Source organism: Rhinopithecus bieti, unplaced genomic scaffold (genome assembly GCF_001698545.2).
Source record: "Rhinopithecus bieti isolate Rb0 unplaced genomic scaffold, ASM169854v2 scaffold_1558, whole genome shotgun sequence".
NCBI classification, from domain to species: domain Eukaryota; kingdom Metazoa; phylum Chordata; class Mammalia; order Primates; family Cercopithecidae; genus Rhinopithecus; species Rhinopithecus bieti.
The window spans coordinates 2260168-2285421 of record NW_016803701.1 but is presented as its reverse complement, the minus strand read 5'-3'; the positions used below and the strand labels follow the sequence as shown (position 1 = coordinate 2285421).

The 25254-nt window shown below is 37.7% G+C and overlaps 1 protein-coding gene across 1 annotated transcript in view; it reads right to left on the bottom strand.

Annotated features, from left to right (window-relative positions):
- Positions 1-25254, bottom strand: part of ABCB4 (ATP binding cassette subfamily B member 4) — a 72136-nt gene that overhangs the window by 33186 nt on the left and 13696 nt on the right. Inside the window, 10 exon segments of the mRNA XM_017851673.1 lie at positions 6622-6792; positions 7154-7357; positions 10621-10746; positions 10966-11076; positions 12211-12324; positions 14403-14574; positions 17350-17474; positions 19012-19183; positions 20324-20515; positions 21948-22005. Of these exon segments, the coding sequence (XP_017707162.1) occupies positions 6622-6792; positions 7154-7357; positions 10621-10746; positions 10966-11076; positions 12211-12324; positions 14403-14574; positions 17350-17474; positions 19012-19183; positions 20324-20515; positions 21948-22005 (1445 nt within the window).

Sequence of the window (25254 nt, the reverse complement as noted above, 5' to 3'; positions counted from 1 at the left end):
GTAAAATCTAGGAAAAACCAGCATGTGAATGGGTAATTTGATTAACAGAACCAAATGGAGAGTCCAGAAATAGACATAAACCATTTAAGAATTTAATTATAATAAATATGGTACTACCTATTGGTAGAGAAAAGGTGAATTATACAATAAATGGTATTGGGACAATTGTGTAGCCACTTAATAAAGTAATGTGGTATTTCTATTTTAGTCCTTACACTAAAATAAATCCAGATGAGTCAATTGTTTTAAGTAAATATAAAAGAGAAAAATCACTGAAAAGAGAGAGATGCTAGAACACAGCTCTCTTGGATAACATTTAAGACTATTCTTTCCTTTTTAGTATGTAAGCCCCAAAGAAGCACTAACAAATATTTACTTATATGGAAGCTGGGTTTAGTCCATATATAATAAAGCATATAAGAAATAATCTGATTACTGTAATTATATTCATGATACTAATAGTGATGAATAAATTGCTAACAATGACTATATTATCATCATGATGATAATAGGTTGATGATATGTCAACATATATACACAAAGGAATTGGAATCAGATGTATGAGTGAATGATTGCTATGTAAAAGAAATAAAGTATGTGTTCATCAATTTAAAAGTAAGTAACTGTCACCTTTGACCAAGAGAAGTTGGCCAAAGTAGAGCTTTGACACACAAAAAGTTTGGTTTTTTTTTTTTTTTTTTTTTTTTTTTTTCAGAGCTCCCAGACATCCTGATGATGACAGGACACTGGCAAATAAATATCCTAGATTTAGGTACAACAACTATTATGAAATTTAGACCTTGGACTAATTTGAGATGTGCAGGAATAAAAGGCGGGCCTAAACAAAGGGAGGACTAATCTACTAGCCTTTCTGGAACTTTGGTAAAACAGCATCAAAATGAAACCTTTTGGAATCTTTTATAAAATCACCATAACATCACCAATTTGATTCTTTTTTTTTTTTTTTGAGATGCAGTGTTGCTCTGTGGCCAGGCTGGAATGCAGTGGCGTGACCTCAGCTCACTGCAACCTCCGCCTCCTGGGTTCAAGTGATTATCTTGCCTCAGCCTCCCGAGCAGCTGGGACTACAGGTGACCACCACCATGCTTGGCTAATTTTTTTTTTGTATTTTAGTAGAGACGGGGTTTCACCATGTTGGCCCGGATGGTCTCAATCTCCTGACCTTGTGATCCGCCCACCTCGGCCTCCCAAAGTGGTGGAATTACAAGGGTGAGCCACCGCGCCCGGCCACCATTTTGTTTCTTTTCCTGTTCTTCTATGATAACACCATGATCAGGAGTGTGCATGTAGGTATGAAACTGTATTGACTTTCTTTAAAAGAGTCAAAATACCAAATCTGCTGTTATATCTTTCTTCAAGATCTTGTATTTAATAGCATCTTAATTATTTTGACAAATAGTTGCTATCTGTAGAGTCAAAAGCTAATATGGTCATCACTATTAAAATTTATTTTAGGACCGGGCGCCATGGCTCACGCCTGTAATCCCGGCACTTTGGGAGGCCAAGGCAGGCGGATCACGAGGTCAGGAGACTGAGACCATCCTGGCCAACATGGGGAAACCCCATCTCTACTAAAAATACAGAAATTAGCTGGGCGTGGTGGCACATGCCTGTAGTCCCAGATACCCAGGAGGCTGAGGCAGGAGAATTGCCTGAACCTGGGAAGCGGAGGTTGCAGTGAGCCAAGATCACACCACTGCACTCCAGCCTGGAGACAGAGTGAGACTCTGTCTCAAAAAAAATATTAGTTTAATGTAGACATATTTTCTCAATGACCTGGACCATCATATTCAATTTAGTAAATATTTAGCCTCTACTATGTGCAAGGCACTGGGCTGTTGTAGAGATTCAAATATGAATCTTTTTATTAATTCTGCTTCCTGGGGTGGCACAAAATAAGTAGCTAACTACAGTAAGCTGGTGCCACACAAGGAAGGACTGATCAATGTATAAAGGATCCACAAAAGAAAAATATTATTCTTCCAGGATGGGTAATTGGGTAGAAATAACAGTAGATATAATAGTGATATAGCCTTATGGTCCTCAGAAGCAAGACTACAATTTATGAAATTCAACTTTTCATCATTAAAAAGAAAGTTGGCTTGTAAGTTAGAGTGACTGGCTAACTGATTGATTGGTATCATCTTTGGGGATATAGTCATAAAGGGTTTATCTTTAAAGGTATGGTTTATTGTCTGTAAAAATATTAGCATAGTTACCTTGCAGTATGGAGCCAATTACTGTAGATTATAAACTATGTTCATAGCAACTATGGCAGATTAACATGGCCACAAACACTTTGTGGCTTCTCCTATACAGAGGTGGAGCCAATTTCTCTGCCTCCTCAAATCTGGGCACGCCCTGTAACTTGTTTTGACAAAGAAAATATAAAGAAATTGATTTCTACAATTTCTGAAGCCCAGGCCTCAAGGGATCTCACACAGCTTGTCTGTTTGCCATCTTCAGATGTTACCCTGGAACCGCAGTGAAAGGAAGTTTCTCTAGCCGCCTAGAGGGTAACTGGCTTCGGAAAGGAAAAGCAACCTGCCTTAGGCAACAGCTATCCCCAACTGCCAGGCACATGAGTGAAGCCACCTTGAACATTCCAGCCCAGGTGACCCTGAGCTGACGTAAGACTAGGCAAAACCAACAGAAAAACCACTTTACCAACCCACAAATTTGTGGGCAATACAAGTTTGTATTTTAAGCCACTAAATTCTTGGCTTAAAACAACTGGTATGGAAATTAGTAATTAGATTGGGATGCTGCTGTAACAAAAACCTAAAACATGTGACATTGGCTTTGGGATTGAGTGGTAGGTGGTGGTTGAAAGGAAGGTGATAATATTGTTAGTGGAGACTGAAAGAAGAGTAAAGAGGATAGAAAAGGAGTACCTTCGTTATGTAACCTTGGAAAACTTGACAAAAATATTTCCTGCAGTGACTAGGAAGAAAGACATTTTATTTAATGAATCTGTACATCTGGCTGAGGAGATTCCAGACATCTCTAGGAGAGACAAGTGGATTCCCCTAGCTGTGTACAATGAGATTTGGGAAGAGAATGATCAGCTAAAGAATGAGCTACTTGGTTATAAGGAGAATTTAAAGACAATATAGCAGACCCTAGTACGCAGTTGGAAAGTGAAGTTGTTAGTCATCCAGTGAAATTAGGGCAAAAATCAGAGTGTGTGGGTGTAAGATTTTTAGCAAAAATCTCTCAAAGATTTTAGGCAGAGCCTAGTAGACACTTTCAGCTACACACACACACACACACACACACACACACACACAGCGCCTTAAAAACTCTTTAAGAGTTTTCTGATGGCAGATTCACTTGCAGCCCAAAGAAGAGAGGGGCCTGTCTCAAAATAAATATATAGGCATAACTTCTGGGGCTTGAGTAAATGACAGCTAGATTCTAAGTAAACTCACAAAGTCTTTAAGAGAGTCCTTCAGCTTAGTCTAAAAGAGACGGAAAAAAGTACAAAAGGAAAAGGGCCCTAAATTTCTATGGGCAGAAACATGCTAAGAAAGCCATTCAGCTGCAGAGACAGACCATTTCTTATGAGAAAGGAAAGCCCTCTCAGAGGGAAGGTAGAAGACCCTGGAACTAAAGAGAATAGACTAGGGAACCCACTCCTGGGGAACAGAATCAGGCCTTAATCAAGAAACATTCCATTTCCCTGGAGTAGTGGGGTAATTGGCTGCATGTCAGAATCGCTGTGGCCAAGGACTGCTATGAGCTTCCTGTTTGAATGAGTATCTGCTATGATTATCCTGTCCCTGCACTGCAACTCTATGTTGAGAGTATGTGTTGATGATAACTTGTCTTTTTCATAGGTCTCTGGGTCAAGATGAGCTGAAAATGAAGACCCTCATCTGTATTAGACCACAGGCACATCTTCAGACACTGGTCTTTGAGCCAGATGCTATCACTGTATGAAAATTTTGAGGGTCTGAAGAAGAGGTGATCTTCTTTTGCATGTGGAAGAAATGTAAATAATTGTGACAGAGGGCATGCTTTAGAAGATTGAATATGGTCACAGATTTTTTACTGCTCACCCATTAAGAGGCACAGTCTGTTATCTCCCCTCAAATCTGGGCTAGCCTGTGACTTGCTGTGACCAACAAGATGAGTTCTGGAGTCTAATCCTCTGGACACTTCACGCATTGGTCTTTGCTCTCTGGGTACACTGCCCTGAAACTTTCATGTAAGGAAGCCAGGTTAGCCTGTTGTATGAGTGTGAGAAGTCACATGGAGAACTGAGATGGCCAGCCAACAGCCAGCGTGTGAGTGAGGCCACCATGGACCATTTTAATGAAGCCAGCCCTCCAGGTAAATGCAGCCATGTGCTCAGGTGGAAAGAACAGGGGATCTACTCAGCCAATACATGGAAGTGTTTTAAGCCTGGATTCAAGATGGTTTGTTATGTAGCAATAGGTAACCAATTTAACAACCAAAAAAATAATAATAATAATCTTGGTAATGGTAATCACCATAATAATAGCAGCAGCCAACAATATCAAGTGTTTCCTATGTGCTAGGCATGTGCTAATAACTTTACATGCAGTATCTTGGTTATTCTTTAAATAATCCTATGATACTATTACTGTCCCTTCTTCCCCCACTACTTTAGATATGTCTCAGGCTTAGAGAGGTTAGTTAATGTGCCCAAGGACACAGCTAGAAAGGAACAGAGCCAGGACTCCAACCCCAGCCTAGCATTAAAGCCTGCGCCCTTAACCATTACCCTAAGCTGCTAATAGCTTTTCTTGGAGACGTTAAAAAGTTATGAGTGGTTTATCAGCTATTTTTAAAGTAAATATATAAAAGGTTATTAACTAAGGAGTGTGCTATGATCCTATGGAACACAAAGAAACTGCTAAAATTGAATGAAGTGACTTGTTCAAATACATACTAAAACTTGCAAGATCACAGCTTTTCTGGCAGAGGTCATATTATGAAAAACAATACATACTGGTCATCTCCAATAATTCTATTATTTTAACACAGCAAGAACTAATATTGTATATTGAATATCTGTATCCTGGAAATGATTGGAATCTAGACTCCAGGGCTGACTAGGACTCTTTTTTGTTTTTGATATTTTTTGGTAAATATATCTCTCATTCTATCTGACTCTAATCTAAAAAGTCTATGTCAATACATGAATGTCTAATTATATTTTTAAGTTAGAATTAATAGTTTAACTTATGCATGTATTACTTTATGATGTCCTGCTTTAAGTAACTTCAGAATAACCAGCCATATACCAGTCTTATATGCATTATATTTTGACTCCTTCATATCGTGATTTCATATACACAAAAGCAATATAATTCACTGTAAGAATTTGTAAGGAATAATTATTATTGTCTTATTAAGCATTATTAAATTATATAAAGTAAGTCAATATATTGGATGGGTGCACTGGCTCATGTCTATAATCCTAGCACTTTGGGAGGTTGAGGCAGGTTGATCACTTGAACTCAGGAGTTTGAGACCAGCCTGGGCAACATGGCCAAAACCCATCTCTACCAAAAATACAAAAATTAGCTAGGTGTGGTGGCGCACACCTGTAGTACCAGCTACTCAGGAGGCTGAGGTGGAAGGATGGCTTGAGCCCAGGAGGTGGAGGTTGCAGGGAGCTGTGATCATACCACTGCACTCCAGCCTGGGTGACAGAGCAAGACCCTGTCTTAAAATACAACAAAAAGAGTCAAGATATTAAGCTGATAAACCATGAAGCATTAACTAACTACAGTTTACAGCATACAAGGGAGTTCTGTTAACTTAGGATTCAGATATAAATGCAGCTTGTCTCTTAAATTGTAAGAGGTGGTTTCAATAGAATTCCTTAAGGAACTTACACATGTTATTACTAAACTGTCTTAAATCAAGTATATTTATGATATTTATGTGTTTGAAACTAATTTCTATGGTGTCATCTGACTCTGGTATTTACAATGTGTTGTTAATACAGATGACATCAGCATTACCCCAAAAGTGTACCAAGATAAGGTCCTTTCTGTGACACTTCAACTTAGTAAAGATGCTAATGAGAGACTTAGAAATATCTGAGCTGGACAGATGAACTCAGCACCCTTAAAATGAATTGCTTACTTATATGCTTAGACAAGTACAGAGTTGAACTTTATTTCCAGAAAAGCACCTGGTCACCTACATGAATAGATAAAGATTATGTGCCTACAAAATAGGGTGAGTATTTTGAATTAGTTTGCAGCTGGACCAGTGTCTGGGTAACCAGATTTAAATATATATATATTTTTTAATTTGACTACTTTTGGTCAAAAGTAGTCTTGCAATAACCTTGCAATGTGCAAGAAATAAACACAACTAAATGGCTTGTTGCAGCGACCTGGATCTGGGCTCACTGCACCATGGTCAGAACAAGTCAGTATCATTCACCTCTCTCTGAAGACAATGTAACCTGACAGAAAGGAGAAATCAATACAGCTCCATAAGGTAGCTTCATTTGCCCTTACGTTACTGTTTCTCAATCCAGACTCCGGAAGCATTGGCAAGAATTTTTAATAGGTTTCAGTGTGGTGGTCCTTCAGCTGTTTAGGGTCTACTGACCTTATCCAGAGCTGCCTGTACCTCAGCTTCACTTTCTGTGTCCAACGCTGACGTGGCCTCGTCCAGCAGGAGGATCTTGGGGTTGCGAACCAGGGCACGTGCAATGGCGATCCTCTGTTTCTGCCCACCACTCAGCTGGGCCCCTCTCTCTCCAACCAGGGTGTCAAATTTCTACCACAGAAAACATGGATCAGCTCTTGAAGTAACTTAAATTTAAAAAGGCTAGGAATTCTATAAAACTACATAAAGACAACACGGAGCTTTGTCTTAATTATTTTAATGTATCATAAAGTATGATAAGATAAATGAATTCTGAATTATAAAAAACTGACCTATTCTGTATAAAATTTTATATTACTCATCTACCAGGCTATAATCCTTTAACCCCTAACTGAGTCATTCAGGGGACTTACCTAGCAAAGTTGGACAATCATGCATCTCAAACATTATTAGCTAAACCTTTGAAGAACAAACTCAGTCCTATGAGGTGAAATTCTAATTTCAAGGACAGCTACATTATCAGAGGTTTTACCTGTGGTAATTTCATGATAAACTCATAGGCATTGGCCTCTTTGGCAGCTTTCTTTATCTCATCCATGGTTACATTTCCACGGCCATAACGAATATTTTCAGCAATTGTGGTGGAAAACAGCACTGGCTCCTGACTCACCACACCAATGATTTCCCTCAGATAGCTCACATTAAAGTTCCTAATATCCTGCCCATCAATGTTAATCTGAAAGAAAGAAATATTTTGTATTAGGTATTTAACCATCTAATAGCTGAAGTATCAGGACCATTTATGAAAAACATCCTACCTAATATTTAACTTAGTTCAGTGTTTAGAAATAATAATTAGAAATAAACAGCAATATGCAAGAACAAAATAAAATCTTCTGCTCTCTCCTGATATTTATTTTCATGTATACAGTTTTTTTCATGGAAGGATTATTTGTCATAAACTATTTTGGGTTTTATGTTTTGGCATACCATTATTTTATGTTCCAATATTAAATTTAAACAAAATGCATACTTACCTTCCTGGTCTACATATAATTTTGATGGCATTATGATATTTTGCTATTTAATTTTTATTTTTTGAGATGGAGTCTTGCTCTGTTGCACAGGCTGGAGTGCAGTGGCGCCATCTCTGCTCACTGCAAGCTCCGCCTCCCGGGTTCATGCCATTCTCTTGCCTCAGCCTCCCGAGTAGGTGGGACTACAGGCACCAACCACCACGCCCGGCTAATTTTTTGCATTTTTAGTAGAGACGGGGTTTCACCATATTAGCCAGGATGATCTTGATCTCCCGACCTGGTGATCCACCCGCCTTGGCCTCCCAAAGTGCTGGGATTACAGGCGTAAGCCACTGCACCCAGCTGACGTTTTGCTATTTTTTACATACTATAATTTACTTTATTTCCAATCCTTTCAATATTTGGCTTCCTTCAATATTTATTGCAAGAGTAGAAAATTACTAAGTTGAAGATTATGATTTATTTTTTCTCCCTTGACAACAATTGCTTACATGTACCATGACTGCATTTGCTGGGCATTTGTTGCTTGTTGATAAAAGGCTAAATAATTCTCTTAAAATATTTTAATAATTTACAATGTCAACAGGAATATATAAATATATCTGTTTCATTGTAATTTACTAGCACTGGGCTTTATCATTTTAATCTCTTTTCTTCCAATTAATAGGTATGAGGTGATAGTTTATATCTGTTTTCATTTGTATATATTTATAAGTAAAGTTGACCATTTCTTGAAACTTTTTACAAATCCGTTTATATTCCAGTCACTTGTTCATAATTGCCTTCATATATTCATATTAACTTCTGTAATAATAAATATAATACTTTTTCCATATATAATCTTTTGCTCCAATTTATTACTTTATTTTTTTCCTTTTTTTTTTTTTTTTTTGAGACAGAGTCTCATTCTGTCACCCAGGCTTTGGAGGAGCATAGTAGTGCAACCATTGGTGCAACAATAGCTCACTGCAGCCTTGAACTCCTGGACTCAAGTGATCCTCCTGCCTCAGCCTCCCAAGTAGGACTATGGGTGCACCACCAGGCTTGGCTATTTAAAAAAATATTTTGTAGAGACAGATTCTCATTAGTTGCCCAGGATGATCTCAAACTCCTGGCCTCCAGTGAACCTCCCACCTCAACCTCCCAAAGTGCTGAGATCACAAGCATTAGCCACCATGTCAAGCCTTTATTGGTTTCTTTTATCATAGTTTTATTGGTTTTTATTGGAAAGAGGCTTCAGGAACAACTGAATTAATCAATTATACCACTGGGCACTTTTTCTATTATTTCAGTGGTAAGAAAATTATTAAATCATGATGTTAAACAGTGAATATCTCTGAGTTACAGAATTTCTGAAGATCTTTTTTTCTGTTAACATATGCTTTCTTTAAAATGTGAATTGTTTCAATAATAATTTAAATCCTTAATGGTTGGTATTTTACTAGGTTCTTTTTAAAAAATACAATATTTACACTTGAACCAACCCAGAGTTTACTTTAGTAAATGAGAATGGGCCTATGTTCTCCCATAGTAATATCAGATTTTTCTAATAACATTAATTTTCTTTAATTAAATAAATAGCTCCACATATTATAGAAAATTATATATTAATTCTGGAGATCTCTGTTCTGTCCCAATGCCTTTTATGATTTTGGTTTTGGCATGCCATTATTTTACTTTTACCTTATAATCTTCTGTTTTCACAATTATTGAATTATAATTCATTTTAATATCAGATAAACTCAATGCTCTAAAGTTGAGACAAATGAGGAAATTCTGAATATAGTTTGTGGACTTGTATTGCATTAATGTTAAATTTACTGATTTTTATCATTGTTTTGTGGTTATCTAAGAGAATGTCCTTTTTAGAAAATGTATTCTGAAGTATAAGGGTATATATAATACACATACACACACACACACACACATACACACACACACACACACACACACAGAGAAAGAGAAGATGATAAAGCAAGTGGGTCAAAATATAAACAATCTAACTCTGGGTGAAGGGGCCGGGCGCGGTGGCTCAAGCCTGTAATCCCAGCACTTTGGGAGGCCGAGACGGGCGGATCACGAGGGTCAGGAGTGTCCGAGGAACCCATCCTGCGCTAACACGGTGAAACCCCGTCTCTACTAAAAAATACAAACAAAGCCTGGAGCCAGGCGGAGGCTGGCGCTGGCACCTGTAGTCCCAGGCCTACTTGGGGAAACGGCTGAGGCCAGTGGAGAATTGGCGTAAAACCCGGGAAGGGCAGAGCTCTGCCAGTGAGCTGAGATCCGGGGCCACTGCCCACTTCCAGCCCAGGCGACAGCGGAGCGGAGACTCCGGTCTCAAAAAAAAAAAAAAAAAAAAAATCTGGGTGAAGGATCTGTGAGTTCTCTAGTTAAAATTTCCTGTAAATTCAAATTTATAACAAAACTTTTAAATGGCAAAAAACCTACCCTAGGCTATTACTGTCCCTGTGTTTCCAGAAATTTCTCAAGAGACTAGTTTCTTAAGAGATCATTCCACTTTCCCCCTTTGATATTCCAAAGTTTAAGAAAACTCAACTGTCTTGGATGAATTTAATTGCTGTCCTAAAATATCTGGTGACCCTAATTGTCATCAATTGTTGCCAACAATTGCTATATGGAATATGTTTGACCAAACCCAATAACTCGTTGAAAGTAATCCTCTCAGTGGCTTGTAGACTGCTTTGCAGTAATTTAATGTGTCATGAAAGCTTAGTCAGAACAGAGGAGAGCTTTGTCCAGCTTCCACAGCTTTTATGACTTTTATTTCATACATTTGTGAAACCAGCCCAAGGGTGTGAAGGCATTATCCATAGGCATTGCCATTTTGCAGGCTCTTTACCAAAACTGGATTCACATGCAAATTTGTTACTGAAAAACCAATCTCAAAGGGCCAATTTGTATCCAGCTTCCCACTCTGGAAAGCTTGGTTCTTCCCACTTACCGTGCCCTCATCAGGGTCATAAAGCCTCTGTATCAGCTGGACCGTTGTGCTCTTCCCACAGCCACTGCTTCCAACCAGGGCCACCGTCTGCCCACTCTGCACCTTCAGGTTGAGGCCCTTCAAGATCTGTAAGGGAAATGAGAAAAAAGAACACACTTCACAACAAAGCCCTAAAATGGGAATAGTTCAATTCAGTTTGAAAGTTGAAAAAAAAAAAATCAAATAAGGGAATATAACCCCCAAAGGAAAAGGCACATAAGTATCAAAATAATAGGGACTTTATTCTTTAAAATGATTCAACAATCAACCTTAGTTAGGAATTCCTATAAATATTACTTGCAGTACCTTGACGTTAGCTCGAGAAGGGTAAGAAAAGTGAACATCATTGAACTCCAAATTCCCTTTGATGCTGTCTGGTTTGTGTCCTCTCTCTGAAAAACTGTCAATTTTAGGATTCTAAATAAAACAAAATTTAATGACTATTCCATCATAGTACAAACAAGTTGCATTTTTAAGGAATACGATTCAGCAAATTCCAAAAATAGGACCTGGAATGTCACAATCCCCTATACATAAGAAAAACCCAAGATGAAGATTGTGTGTATATGTATGTGTGCTGTTTAAAGAAATACTCCTTTTCAGAAAATAGTCTTTTCCTGAAGAGTACATAAGAGATATTCATCTCATTTCATATAATATTTCCCTTTAAGCTTTTGGCATATCCTCATAAATTTTCTAAATGGTCAGATATGCATATTTATACAAGTGCAATAACAAAAATACAATAATTGATATATATTATAGCCAAATATTTCAGCATTTAGTGAAAATTAGCTCATTCCTAAATAATAAATGTAATAGATTGAACTGAGAAGATTCAATGATTGATTATAGCAGTTATGATTGATTATAGCAGTTATGATTGATTATAGCAGTTATTTAGAAATAATGTCAACTTTTAATATAATCAGAAACTGAGAAATTTTCTCATGACTTGGATCAATGAAAAAGGAAATGTTGCTTAGATTAAATGATCAAATTTCAGTTATCTACTTTGCAATATTTGAATGCAGTGACATACTTTTTTATGTCAAAACTTTTTCTTTTTCACTGTAGTCAGTTTTAACTTATTTAATGTAGTTTATTTAAAATCATACCAAACATACGGTGATAATTTTTTGGAGAGGGCCAACCCACAGCAAAATATACTGTCAGTTTTGGCCCGACCAATAATTTATCTACCCCCCATCCTATATAGAAATTGTAAGATTCTCAGTCTGGCTACAACATGAAAGTGAAAATCAAGATTAAAAACTAGGAAGAGAAACATCTTTGCTCTGCACTATTGCAGATGTACTTCTCCAAAATGAGATCAGTGTTATTATATTGTCTAAAGATACATTTTAAAAATATTAATAAGAGGTATTTTCTTTCATTTATTACTGAGGTCATTCATTTCATATAATTAAATGTCACTTTAGTCAGTACAACTTATTCAATGTAATTGATTCAAAAATATGCAACCTAAAGCCAGATTTAATTATACAAGCTCAAAGACTTCTTTTAGCATTAAAATAATAAATGACTTACATTATCAATAATATCAAAGATCACATATGCTGCTCCTCTTGCATTGGCAAAAGCATCAATACATGGGGCAGCCTGACCAACACTGAAAGCTCCAATTAGGATTGAAAAAAAAACCTGAGCAAAATAACATGAGGAAAAGCTTAAGTCACATTCTGGCATTCATTATTATCTAAAATGTGATCTATGTGTAACATACTACATAAAGGGATTAAGTTTAGGTTTATCCTTTAATTTTTTTCACAGAAGAGCAACATTTGCAAGGCTAATATAGCGTTTTATTGCCTGAATGGTTCTATTTTCTCACACTACCTGTTGTTCTCCTGAATATATAGAGTTAAAAAGATTTTTCAAACCTATTTCATTGACTCATTCACAAATGCCACCAGAGAGAAACATTTTCAATCAGTATTATTATTCTATCCTATATGATTTTCTCTAACTATGCATGGAATTACATAGATGGTTCAATATAAAACATGGCAGATTTTGGCCCCATGTAATGCTCCTAAAAAGCACCATGTCACATATATTTTTAGAAGATTTTTAACATAAAAACAGTTCGCACATCATAAAATGTAAAATCACTCCAGTGTGCACTGGTTAGCAATTCCTTTACACAGTTATTCTGTACTATAGCATACAAAACTTAACACATTTACCTTCACAGTATTTTTTCACTAGGAAAATGAATTGATATAAAGCTCAGAATATAGCTTGAGGAATCCAGATTATTAGCATAACTTAACTGAGAAAAACATAAGTGAAGATAAATTATTTTTTTCTCTCAGGGCATGGTAAAACTTCTACATATAATTTGGCTTTTCTCAAAACACAGTAACACTTCATGTTACCCATAACTCAAATATCAGTTAAATATCTATCCCCCATCTGCAATACAGATAAAGACCAATAAGAAATAAAAATAATGTTGACCATAATAGATGCTATAAGATTAATGCAATAGAGTCCCTGCCCCTTATGCAGAGAGCTTTGCTTGGGCTCCCTCTGGGGATAGCACTCTCAGCCCTACAGGATAGGTGTCATTGTCCACATACTACAAATGAGGAAATTAAGGCCAGAGAGGACCAACTCATCACCAAAGGTGAATGGTAGAGTCAGGATTCAACCTCCCTTCTTCATAAAACATCAATAGTAAATGAAGAAGTGAAGAAAGGGTATCAAGCTTCCAAACTGACTGCCAGAGAGAAAATGGAAGTGAGAAAAACTAGACTCAGCATTGAGGGCTCACCAAGTCGAACACCCACAACCCTTCAATGAAGTCTGAAGATACCACTGCATAAAGCATTCTGAAAATATTCACTTTCATAATGACCCCAAGTCATCATCAAAGGGCCAAATTATGCTCAGTATCCTCACTTTAGCAAGACAGGGAAGTAAAGATTTTAAAAGATTTCTATTTAAATAGTTACATATTGTTCGAGTCTCTGATATAGAAAGATGGTCACAAAATAATGGTAGTTCACAAATGTGGTTACAAAAAGGTATACATAGTATGATCCTAGTTTGGAAAGAAAATAATATGTATGTGTGTATATATATATGTGTGTGTGTGTGTGTATATATATATATATATAATGACCTGGAAGATATATGCCAAAAATTATCAAGAGAATATAAATTATTAGATTATAAGTAATTTTAATTTTAAAAATTCTGTATCCTAATCCGTTGTAAAATTAGTATATATTATTTTAATAATCATAAAATGAAGCTATCTTCATTTTGATAAATAAGAAAAATAAACTAACATAACCTCTCTTCTTGTATTTCAGAGAGCTGATTGTTTTAAGTGCTACAAATGTAAATTCTCTTGTGCAATGACCTATTCTATAATAATGATGCTTACTTTCTTATATAATAAAACTCAATGGCAGAGGGAGGATGGCTCCCATCCATATTTGTTTATTCGTAAATTCATCCCATTTTAATTTCCTTTTATACATTGTATATGTTTCACAAATGGTCTAACCACATGCTACTTTCTTATCCACACTCATAATTATGATTTGTATATTCTAGAAAGTCAGCCTTGCCCACTGGACAGCGGAAAGATTCACCAAAAACCTATAATCATGTTCATCTTTCACAAAGGAGGGATATCAAAGAGAAGAGAAGGTAGGTGGAGAAATAAGATTTTCATATTCTTCATAAATGTTAGGAGAACTACTTACTGTCATTGCATTTCCAATAGTATATTCTTTTGATATGACTAGAGTAGATCCATACCAGAAGGCCAGTGCATATGACGCATATATTAACAGGAAGGCAATACCCATGGAAATGTTTGCTGAAATAGCTTTTTTAATTCCAATCTCTTTGGCATTTTCTAAATGTTTCTGATACCTACCAGAAAAATGAGAGGGAAAACATTATAATTAAGAATAACAATCCATAATCCGAGTCACACTCAGCTCCTATATAGTTGGAGGTTTAAGTAACAAAATCAGTCAAGGTAATGAACCCATGGTGAGACCCAGCTCTTTGGGAATTGAACTAATTCAGGATTAGCCAGGACTAGAACAGATCCAAGCCTTCTCTTTACTGGCCCAGCTCCATTTCCCTTCATCCCTTGCAGGCCAACCAACATTCCTGTGGCTATTCCAGAATTGAGGGCTCACCCTGGGATATGTGAGAGCTTCTCCATCACCTTCACAGCAACATCACAAGTCAGCATTAAGAGAGAATGAGAGAAACCAAGTCAAACCAGAATTGATTGTAAACACTACCGGAACTCATAAACAGTTAGATTCTTAACTCTGGTCAATGTCTTCTCTCTAGAGAAAAGAAAATCCTACCTCTATTGCCCACTGGGTGAGGGATGAAAATTTTACATGTTGTTGTACATAAACATAGGCTTCTATCTTTGACTCTTTTAAAAATCAGGGTGACCTTCATCTGTCAAGGTAGGTACAGGTTATAAGGTAGTCACTACTTACGGAATATGAGTTCTTATTCAATTTTTCCAGACTTTAATTCATCATATGTAAAATGGATTTAATAATGCCTAATTTGCAAGATAATTGTGAGGTTGATAGATAATTATAGAAAGTAGTACAGTAGCTGGTTCATAGTTAGCAAGCCTGATCATTTCTCTTACTATTATATTAGTATCATTGTGTTCAACTTTTATCTCTTCCTGAGTTTTGCTCATTCTATTACTATCATATCTTTGAATTATAATTCAAATGCATTATTACTGGCTGCTGGCATTTGATATAAAGTTTAAAATATCTAGAATGATTCTGTTAAATTACAATATTTTTTCATCAAGTTAAATCAAATCTACTTTTCCATGTTAGACCCAAAGGGTGTGTAAAATTTAATTTGGGCTCCCTGAAATTTAAAGAAAAATCCAATGGATATGCAATGACACTTCGAGGGGAAAATATCACACAAATTAGGGTATTTCTCTTAGTGACCAAAAAAAAAAAAAAAAAAAAAAAAAACCCACAGCAACACTACTTTTAGTGTTGAACCAAATAAAACATGGGAATTCATTAGTTTTTTAAAAAACATATTCTGCCACCAGAAGGTTTGTCTTTTTTATTCCATAAAGCACCCAGCTCTTCAGGGTACTTTCCTCTGGTTGGGGGCTGCATTCATAGAGCACAGTTGCATCTCTGGGGGTAGCCAGCAGGCCATGGCCAGCACTGTGATTTCTCCTGTGTGGCTGAGCCTCAAGGCATGACAGGAAGACTTGTGTCTGCCCAGTGTGACACACAGCTCCAGTGACAGCAGCGGACACACTGTAATTACCTTCGCTTAGGTGGCTCGTTTACCAGGACTAATGGAGTGGCACAGATTACACTGACATCCTGAGGTCCAACTGAGGGTTAGTATGGTCTGTGTGGACTACTGTGTACAGGAAGCAGCAGTGAGAGAGAAAAAAGGAAGAGGTTAGAGGACCAGAAACATGTTGGCTTTGAAGAGGGATTAAGGAATAGAAAAGTAGAAAATGAAATGGGGGGAGTAAGGGAAACTTTGTTTTAATGCTAGAGAATTTCCAGAGAATTTTATATCCAAGAGTTGTGAGTATCAAGAGTCCCATAGAACAGCCGAAGAAAATGCTTTATATGGAATCATACTTCAACTATAGTAGGGGATAATGTTATTTAAATAAAACCCTAAGTAATTATTTTCATTTAAGTAGAGCAGAATAGCCTTTTTCATAGGTGTATGCTTATCCCCAAAATCATTGAGATATACACATTAAAGATGTATACACAGCTTTTCATATGTCAATCATGCCTTGATAATTTTTTCAGAGAAGAGTTTGCAACATGCCCCCAGACACTGGTCAATTTTCCAGGCTTATTCTAGATCATTAAAGCTGAAAGCCAGAGGCCTGGTTGGGAAGCCCTACCTCATTGTCATGGAGGACCCACAAGGCCCTACAAAGAATTCTGGGCTATAACTGGGAAGTCGATCTTTTCTCAGGTTTTTCTCTTCTATATTCCAGTTCATAGTCATTAAGGGAGTAAAATAAAAAATATTTTGATAAGTATTTTAATATAATTATTTTCCTTTATAATCCTACTTTCTTTTGTGGGGGGGGGGGAGCGGTTATTTCTTTAGTTTTTGTTTTCTTAAAAATTTTTATTTATTTATTTATTTTTTTGAGACAGAGTCTTACTCTATCATCCAGGCTGGAGTTCAGCTCACTGCACCATTGACATTCTGGGCTCAAGTGATTCTCCTGCCTCAGCCTCCTGAGTAGCTGGGACCACAGGAAAACACCACCACACCCAGCTAATTAAAAAAAAAAAATGTAGAGCCAGGGTCTTACTATGTTGCCCAGGCTGGTCTTGAACTCCTGGACTCCAGCTATCCTCCTGCCTTGGCTCCCCAAAGGGCTAGCATATTTTGGTTTATGCATTTAAAAACAAGGGAGTCCATTTGTATTATCACATAGCCAAAAGAGTCCATGGAGCATAAAAGGTTAAGAACCTTGCTTTAGAGTCTGACATTCAACTATAGCCATCAGTAAAGGGTGCTTATAATTTATGGGAGAAGGGTTAATATTAGGAAAGGGAAGGTAATAAACAAAAACCACAAAAGAAGAAGCAACGAAATGTAAAAACACATTCTTTAAACCAGTGGCTAAAGAACCTTCCTGACCTTTCCAGCTCTTTGTTCTGGCCCCCGAAAGCTATCACAGTCCTGATGGCCCCCAGAGCCTCTTCTGCCACGGCGCCTGCTTTTGCATAAGCAGCTAGTTCTTTGTCACTAAATGCCGAGAGTATCTGGACAGAAAAGAAACAGTTATCACTTTTGTATAGGGAGAAAAGTTTAAAGGCACTCTGGTCAACTCTTTAACCTACTTTTTCTTCTCAAACCCTCTCCTTTACCAAATATGAAAGTCACATAGCAAATGCCAGTGTTCTAGATCCAATGACTGCGTCCACATCCCTCAAAGGCTATATCTGACCCACCCTGGTGATAGGCTCCCCAAGAGTACTCAGGAAAAAAGAAAATCTACACATAATTCTCTAAATAGCATTCTTGGGAACACTGTCAAATTCCACATCTATTGTTTTTCTCTGTTAGTTGTAAGGTAAAATAAAATAAAGGTTTACTACTTTGAAAGGATTTACCATTCTTTCCTTTATTGTGTCACATTTTTTTCTGAGACAGAGTCTCACTCTGTTGCCCAAGCTGGAATGCAGTGGCACGATCTCGGCTCACTGCAACCTCCGCCCCCCGTTTTCAAGCAATTCTCCTGCCTCAGCCTCCCAAGTAGCTGAGACTACAAGTGCGCCACTACGCCCAGCTAATTCTTTGTAATTTTAGTAGAGACGGGGTTTCACTGTGTTAGCCAGGATGGTCTCAATCTCCTGACCTCGTTATCCACCCACCTTGGCCTTGTGTCACAATTTTTAATTACTATAAAAACAATACTTCCAGACCTCCTCATGGGCATTCTGCTGAATAATAAGATAACCAAACAAGATGTTTCAGGAGAAGAGCAAAGGAAAAATAAAAACAAAAGAGATACAAGTAGTTCACTATGTAAATCATCAACCCCAGGATGAGCAAAAATTGCCAGTAAAATTTCTCGACTCTGAAGTGTTGGCTGAAGCAGAATACATTTTGTGTATTTTATTGCAAGGCAAAACTGGCAGAGTGCCACTTAACCATAACAGGTAATGATCAAAATAAATAGAACAAATCCAAACTCTATTTAAAATTTTTATGTTCATGCAATAATTTGAGGGTAATGTTATATTTTAAAGTCCCACTTCCTTAACTAAGGGTAACTGAAGTAAGAACTGTGAATTTTTTTTATTTTATTATTATTATTATTATTTTGAGATGAAGTCTTACTCTGTCACCCAAGCTGGAGTGAAGTGGCATGATCGTGGCTCACTGCAACCTCCACCTCCTGGGTTCAGCGATTCTCCTGTCTCAGCCTCCCGAGTAGCTGGGATTACAGGCATGCACCACCACGCAAGGCTAGTTTTTCATATTTTTAGTAGAGACAGGGTTTTGCCATGTTGGCCAGGCTGGTCTTGAACTCCTGACCTCAAGTGATCTACCCACCTTGGCCTCCCAAATTGCTGGGATACAGGAATGAGTCACCACACCCAGCCTGTGACATTGTGAATTATGTTAAAGATTAATTTCCTTACTAAAGCACCATATTAACACCATGTTACTGGATGTAGTTTCAACTGACATTTAATGCAGACCTGCACAGGTACAAGTATGAGACTTCTGCATATTAAAGATAACTGTGTGCAGGGGTTAACACACATAAAAATGGCCAGCTTTCAAACATACCTTTGCCCAAACGGCTGCAGAGAGTCCCAGAATAGGGCTGATGGCCATTATCACAAGGGTGAGCTTCCATCCTCTGATGAATCCCACTATGAATCCTGCAAAAAACGTGGCTACTGCTTGAAAGAACATTCCAACCTTGTCACCAATTCCTTCACTGATTTTGGAGATGTCACTAAAAAAGATCACACCTAAGTGGTTACAGGCAGGAGGTTTCAGTTAGAAAGATGAAGTAGACATCCAACAAACACATAGACAAGTAAAATTTGTTCACTAACTGCAAGCCTCTTTGAGAGTCTTAGCCTCTTGAATAACATCTTCCCCACCTAAACACCGTACAAAGGAAGAAATTCAGGATTAATCAGTGCTTCTAACAAGTTAGTATCATTAAAGTTGATACTATTAAATGAGTCAATCCTATGAGAGAAGCATTAACATTTTGAGCATATAAATCTATCTGTTTAAAAGCAAGAATTAAGAAGCACATTGCAACAATAATAAGCAACAGTAATAGGGAAGGATTACTGCATTTCTTATTATAGGGAAGTAACAGGGAAAAGATCTTTGCTTCTACCCTTGTCCCTATTCTCAACCCAGTCTATTCTCAACACAGCAGACAGTGTGATCCTTTGAAAATGCAAGTCTGCTCATGTTACTGCTCAGCTCAGAAACTACCAACGGCTGCCATTTCACTGGGTGAAAGCTGAGGTCTTTGTGGTTTACAAGACCCTAAATGTCTTGCTCGTCCCTCTTTTTTTTTTTTTTTTTTTGACTTTTTTGCTCAGGATGCCCTTGCCAGGACTCCCAGTCAGGAAAGTTTATCATCTATCTCCCGCTACTGGAATGTAAGCACCAAAAGAACGGAGATCTGTGCTTTGTTCACTGATACATTACGAACACATAGAATGGTACTTAGCACATTAAACACCCTCAAATATTTGTTGAATAAGTGAAGAGTCGACAATTACTAAAGCAAGTCTCTTTGTAAATTAATTCAATCATCTATTCATTCATTCAACCATCTTTACTGAGAGTCTAGCACCTGTCAGGTCCTGCAGTAGAAAGTTCCATGAGAAATAAACAAGTATAAGATGTGAACTCAGTCCTCAAATAAACCTGCTGTGCACCTTGGGGGAAAGCCAACATGCAATGGCCTAGGCTATAGATGCTGCCAGACATGGCTGCCAGATGGTCGATTTCTAATATAGGTCAGATGCTCAATCTAGTCACATTTTTCATCTAAAAACTTTCCTTGACAAATTTTCACATAGTAATTAATTTCTGTATGAAAGTGTGACATTAACAATGTACCTACTCTGTTAGCCGCGTATTGAGTTCAGTGGTGTCGTTGATGTCAAACCATCCTATTTCCTGTCGTAGAACAGCATGAAAAAATTTTTGCCTAATTTTCCTGATCTGTCGACCAGCTGCCAAAGTCCAAAATGAAACTTGTATATAGGCAGCAACAAGAACTCCAGCACCCAATCCTGAGTAGTAATATGCATATCTGGAAAAAACAAAAAGAGAGGGTCTATTAAATACCTTTGTTTTTCTTTCCTTTTCTTTTTTCTTTTTTCTTTTCTTTTCTTTTCTTTTCTTTTGAGACTGAGTCTCACTCTGTCACCTAGGCTGGAGTGCAGTGGCACTATCTCAGCTCACTGCAACCTCTGCCTTCTGGATCCAAGTGATTCTCCTACCTCAGCCTCCCGAGTAGCTGGGATTACAGGCATGCACCACCACGCCCAGCTACTTTTGTATTTTAGTGGAGATGGGGTTTCACCATGTTGGCCAGGCTGGTCTCAAACTCCTGACCTCAGGTGATCTGCCCACCTTGGCCTCTCAAAGTGCTGGGATTACAGGTGTGAGCCACCGCCCCCACCCTATCATCCTTTATTCATCTCTTTCAGGAGAAATTTTCAGAACTGGAAATTAGTCAATTTACTAAACTAATAGCAAAAACTGTATATGACATTATAACAAACAGACATTACATTTTTTTTCTTTTCTTAAATTATAAAATGATGAGCTCCATGACGGCAAATCTGTTTATTTGAACTGTTAGCCAAAGAAATGGATAAATTTTTGTTGTTAACTGTAAATAAGTTAATGATTTGTTTTTAACTGATATTGATAATTTGTGATACAATTTAACTCCTCTTTCATAATTATATTCTAGACTTGTATATCTTATTGTACTGAAAAGTTCACTACTATTTACCTATTGCATCTATAGTAATAAGCAGATTGAACGTGTGAAATCGTCCTTTCCATACTGGTTTTTCCACATTCTTTATACAAAGAACCAAAAACTTTGTTCCTATTTGTCAGAATTTGAAATATTTTTTTAAAATGATATGGTAAGATGTCATGAATTCAAACTAATTTGGAATGAAGGTTTTACCAAATTAGTAGAAAGTTAGTATTTTTAAAAATAATAAGTACATATCAATACTTTCAAATTTTTATTATCTAATTTTACAAACTGCTTCCAGATAGACACCTTTCAGGCCTTTTAGTGTACAGACAGCACTTGTTACAATCAGCAACATTGCTATGCAGACATACAAACATCATGCTTACAGGCTTTAGAGATTTCTATTGAGAAACTAGAAGGAGGAGAAAATGCCATAAATGACATTATTGGATCAAATGACAAAATTGGAATATTGACGTTATATTAGATAAAAGTATTGAAATTTACTGAAGCTAATGGCTGTACTGTGATTATGTAAGAAAATATCCTTATTCTTAGGAGTCATATTGCAGTAAAGGGCCATGATGTGTGCATCTTAATTTAAATTGGGATTTGGGGGCAAAAAATGATAACAATAGATGAATCTGGCTAAAGAGTACATGTCATCTGTATATTCTTATAATTCTGTAATTTGAAATTATTTTCAAATGAAACTTTTAAAAAGTACACTATATATATGAGTTACCTAGTCATTTCTTCTTCCAGAATTTTGCCTGGATTTAGCAGCGACAATGAAAAGTTCACTAAATTAAAAAATAAAATAAAACATGTTAAAAGATCAAACTATTATAGTCATTGCCAGGTTTTTAAAAAAAAATCTGTTAATTTAAATGTATGAACGCTAGAAGATGCTGTTGTTAAGGTTCTCTTTAAAAAACACTCTTTTCTTTGCACACTCAAGTGCATTATTTTCACTTTACTCAAGTAAAGAGCCCAAGGGTTTAGGTACTAGACATTAAGGGCCAAGAAAGGGAAGATAAGCCCTCCCAGGTCTTTCCCCCATCCTGGCGGTCTCAGCCTTTAGCAAAGCAGCCTTCTAAGGAGGCACAGAGGAGCCACTGAAGAGACGAGGAAGCCACAAGACACACAGAAGACAGAAAAGGGATTAAGAAATATTTAAAATAGAAAACACAGGATTTAAGAGGCACTTTTTTTTGGTGGCTCAAAGCACTTTATAGGTACTTCAATAAATTTTATTTTTATATCTGTGTGTTTTTTCTTTACACAACTCATATGACATAAGTAAGGGAAAGGCTAAGTTACATCCATCGCAAAGGAGGAAAACCTAGAAAGGGAAGATAACTTGGTTGCTCAAAGGCATGTCAGTGATCACTGGCAATAAATGAATATCCTGCATTCCACCTCTTGTTTACCAGCACTGCTGTATTCTAGTATTTTTGAAGCAGTCTTAATTGGAAAGAAATCTATTGTCTATTAATTTGAGCTAATTTGATAAAATGTCAATGTATCTTTCCTGATTTTCATGTTTTAATAATAATGTTTATTGAGCATTTATTAAATACCAGGCACTGTTCTGAATATTTTAGGTGTGTAAATTCATTGAATTATCTTTTGAGGTGAGACTATTTTACAAACCCCATTTTATAGAAGAGGAAATGGAGGCACAGATAAATAAAGTAACCCACTCAATGTCTGTCATACAGCTAGTAAGTGGCAGAGCTGAAAGTCAGCCCAGGCAATTTGGCCTATGCTCGTAACACTATACTATACTGATTTATTCATGTGATAATGACTTATTTTTACTTTTTAGAAAACACAAATGAAAAAATAAGAAACAGCTGACATCTACTGCATTCACAAAATAATAGGATAAAATATCACCACAGCATTGTTGAGAAAATATATCAGGGTACATATTTCTCATTTTCCATGGTCCTAGGAGAGAAATTTGTTTGGATGAATGGAGGCAAGATGGTGCACTTCCGGGTTCTTCATCCCCCCCCAACTTTTCCCGCGTGCGCGAAAATGCAGCCGGTGCCCAGGAAGGTGCAGACCAACTGGGCATGCGCCAGGTGACGTCAATCCGAAGAGACCAAGATTTACCTGGTCGCACCTGTGGAACGCCCCCTGACACACCCATGCCCCGCCTATTGCCCTCCCACTCCTAGAAAAGCCGCTCAGAGGCACGCCACACGCGGCCTTCCTCAGTTCTCCACTCCTGTCGGGATGTCAGGACTGCGGGAACTCCGTCCGAGGGCCCCACCAGGGGACTCTGTCGGCCTTCTTTGCCGGAGGCCGACAGACCTCTTCCCCACACCTTAGGTGACCAAAATAAACTTGCAGTTTTGCTCCTACACTTGCCTACTCGCTGGTTCTTTTGTGCCCGCTCTGGTGGTCTTAGAAAAACAAATCAAAATTGGTCTCTTTGTTCCTTTGCCGTGTGTAAATAGCCCAGGGGTCATGTTTTCATGGTGCTGTGTATCCTCCTTATCTTTTTCCAAAGAAAGATAAGGTTGAAATTTATTTAAAACTCAAACTACTGTCAGGATAAATTACCAGGCATCTGGCCCCAACTGCAGCATAATCTTTCCCCCAGGATTATAAATTCTACTGATGTTCACAGTGAAATTTCTGATTATGAATCTAGCTCTTTATAAGCTATCAGAACCTTGAAGATTTATGCCCTATTTTACTTTTCATCTTATCAGTTCATTTCTGTGTGTTCATTTCCATCCTGAAGTTTTAAATAGGGCAAATTATAACAGTGTTTGGAACTAGAGGCAGACAAGTTATTCTAAAGCTGTGGCATTTGTAAAAATCATTGTGGTTTTTCATTTCCTTGAACTGAAACATTGGGTGAAATCTGTAATAAGTTTTTCCTCTCTTTCAACACCTACCTCAAACTTTTAAATTCTCTCAATAAAGATACTGATACCGTCTGGATATTTGTTCCCTCCAAATCTCACGCTGAAACGTGATCCTCAGTGTTGGAGGTGGGGCCTGATGGGAGGTGTTTGGGTCAACAGGACAGATCCCACATGAATGGCTTGGTGCCCTCCCTGAGGTAATGAGCAAGTTCTCACTCAGTTCATGTGAGAGCTGGTTGTTAAAAAGAGCCTTGGCCTCTCCCTCCTACTCCCTCTCTCTCTGTGTGACACATCTGCTCCCCATTCACCTTCCCTCATTTAGTAAAAGCTTCCTGAGGCTTCACCAGAAGCTCCGAACAGATGTGGATACCATACTTTCACAGCCTGCCAAACCATGAGCCAAAAAAAACCACATTTTCTTTATAAATTACCCAGTCTCAGGTATTCCTTCATAGCAACACAAAATGAACTAACACAGATATCAACTCAAATTGACACTCCCTCCTAGGAAAGAATCTATGAGCATTCCAGATTGGACCTGCTCCTTTCTCAGAGTCCTAAGAATGGAAATCCAGTGCTGGGTTAGTAACCTGAGGAGCCCCAGAACCCCCGGAGGAAACTCAGACTTTTTGATGCCTGGGACAAAGGTGAACTAAATGTATGTTGGTGTGTCACCTGGAGAGTCATGGCATGCTAGATCTGAAAAGAGCCTAGTCCTGGTCTTGTCAGATGCTACCTATTCTGCTTCAGTCTCATAAACGATATCTACATGGTCATTTGGCTTGGTGGTTCTTAATGCTGTCTGTGCATTAGAATTACATGGGGAGCTTAAGAATTACAGATGCCCAGGCTCCACTCAAGCCCAATGCAGCCAGAATCTCTGGTTGAGTCCAAAACATCACACTTTTAAAAAGTGCCTCCTGCCAGGCCCAGTGGCTCACACCTGTAATTAAAGCTGTTTGGGAGGCTGAGGTGGGAGGATCACTTGAGGCCAGGAGTTTGAGATCAGCCTGGGCAACGTGGTGAAACCCACCCACCTCTACAAAAAGTTGGCCGAGCATGGTGGCAGGTGCCTGTAGTCCCAGCTAGTCAGGTGGCTGAGGCAGGAGGATTACTTGAGCCCAGGAGTTCAAGGCTGGAGTGAGTTATGATAACTTCACTGCA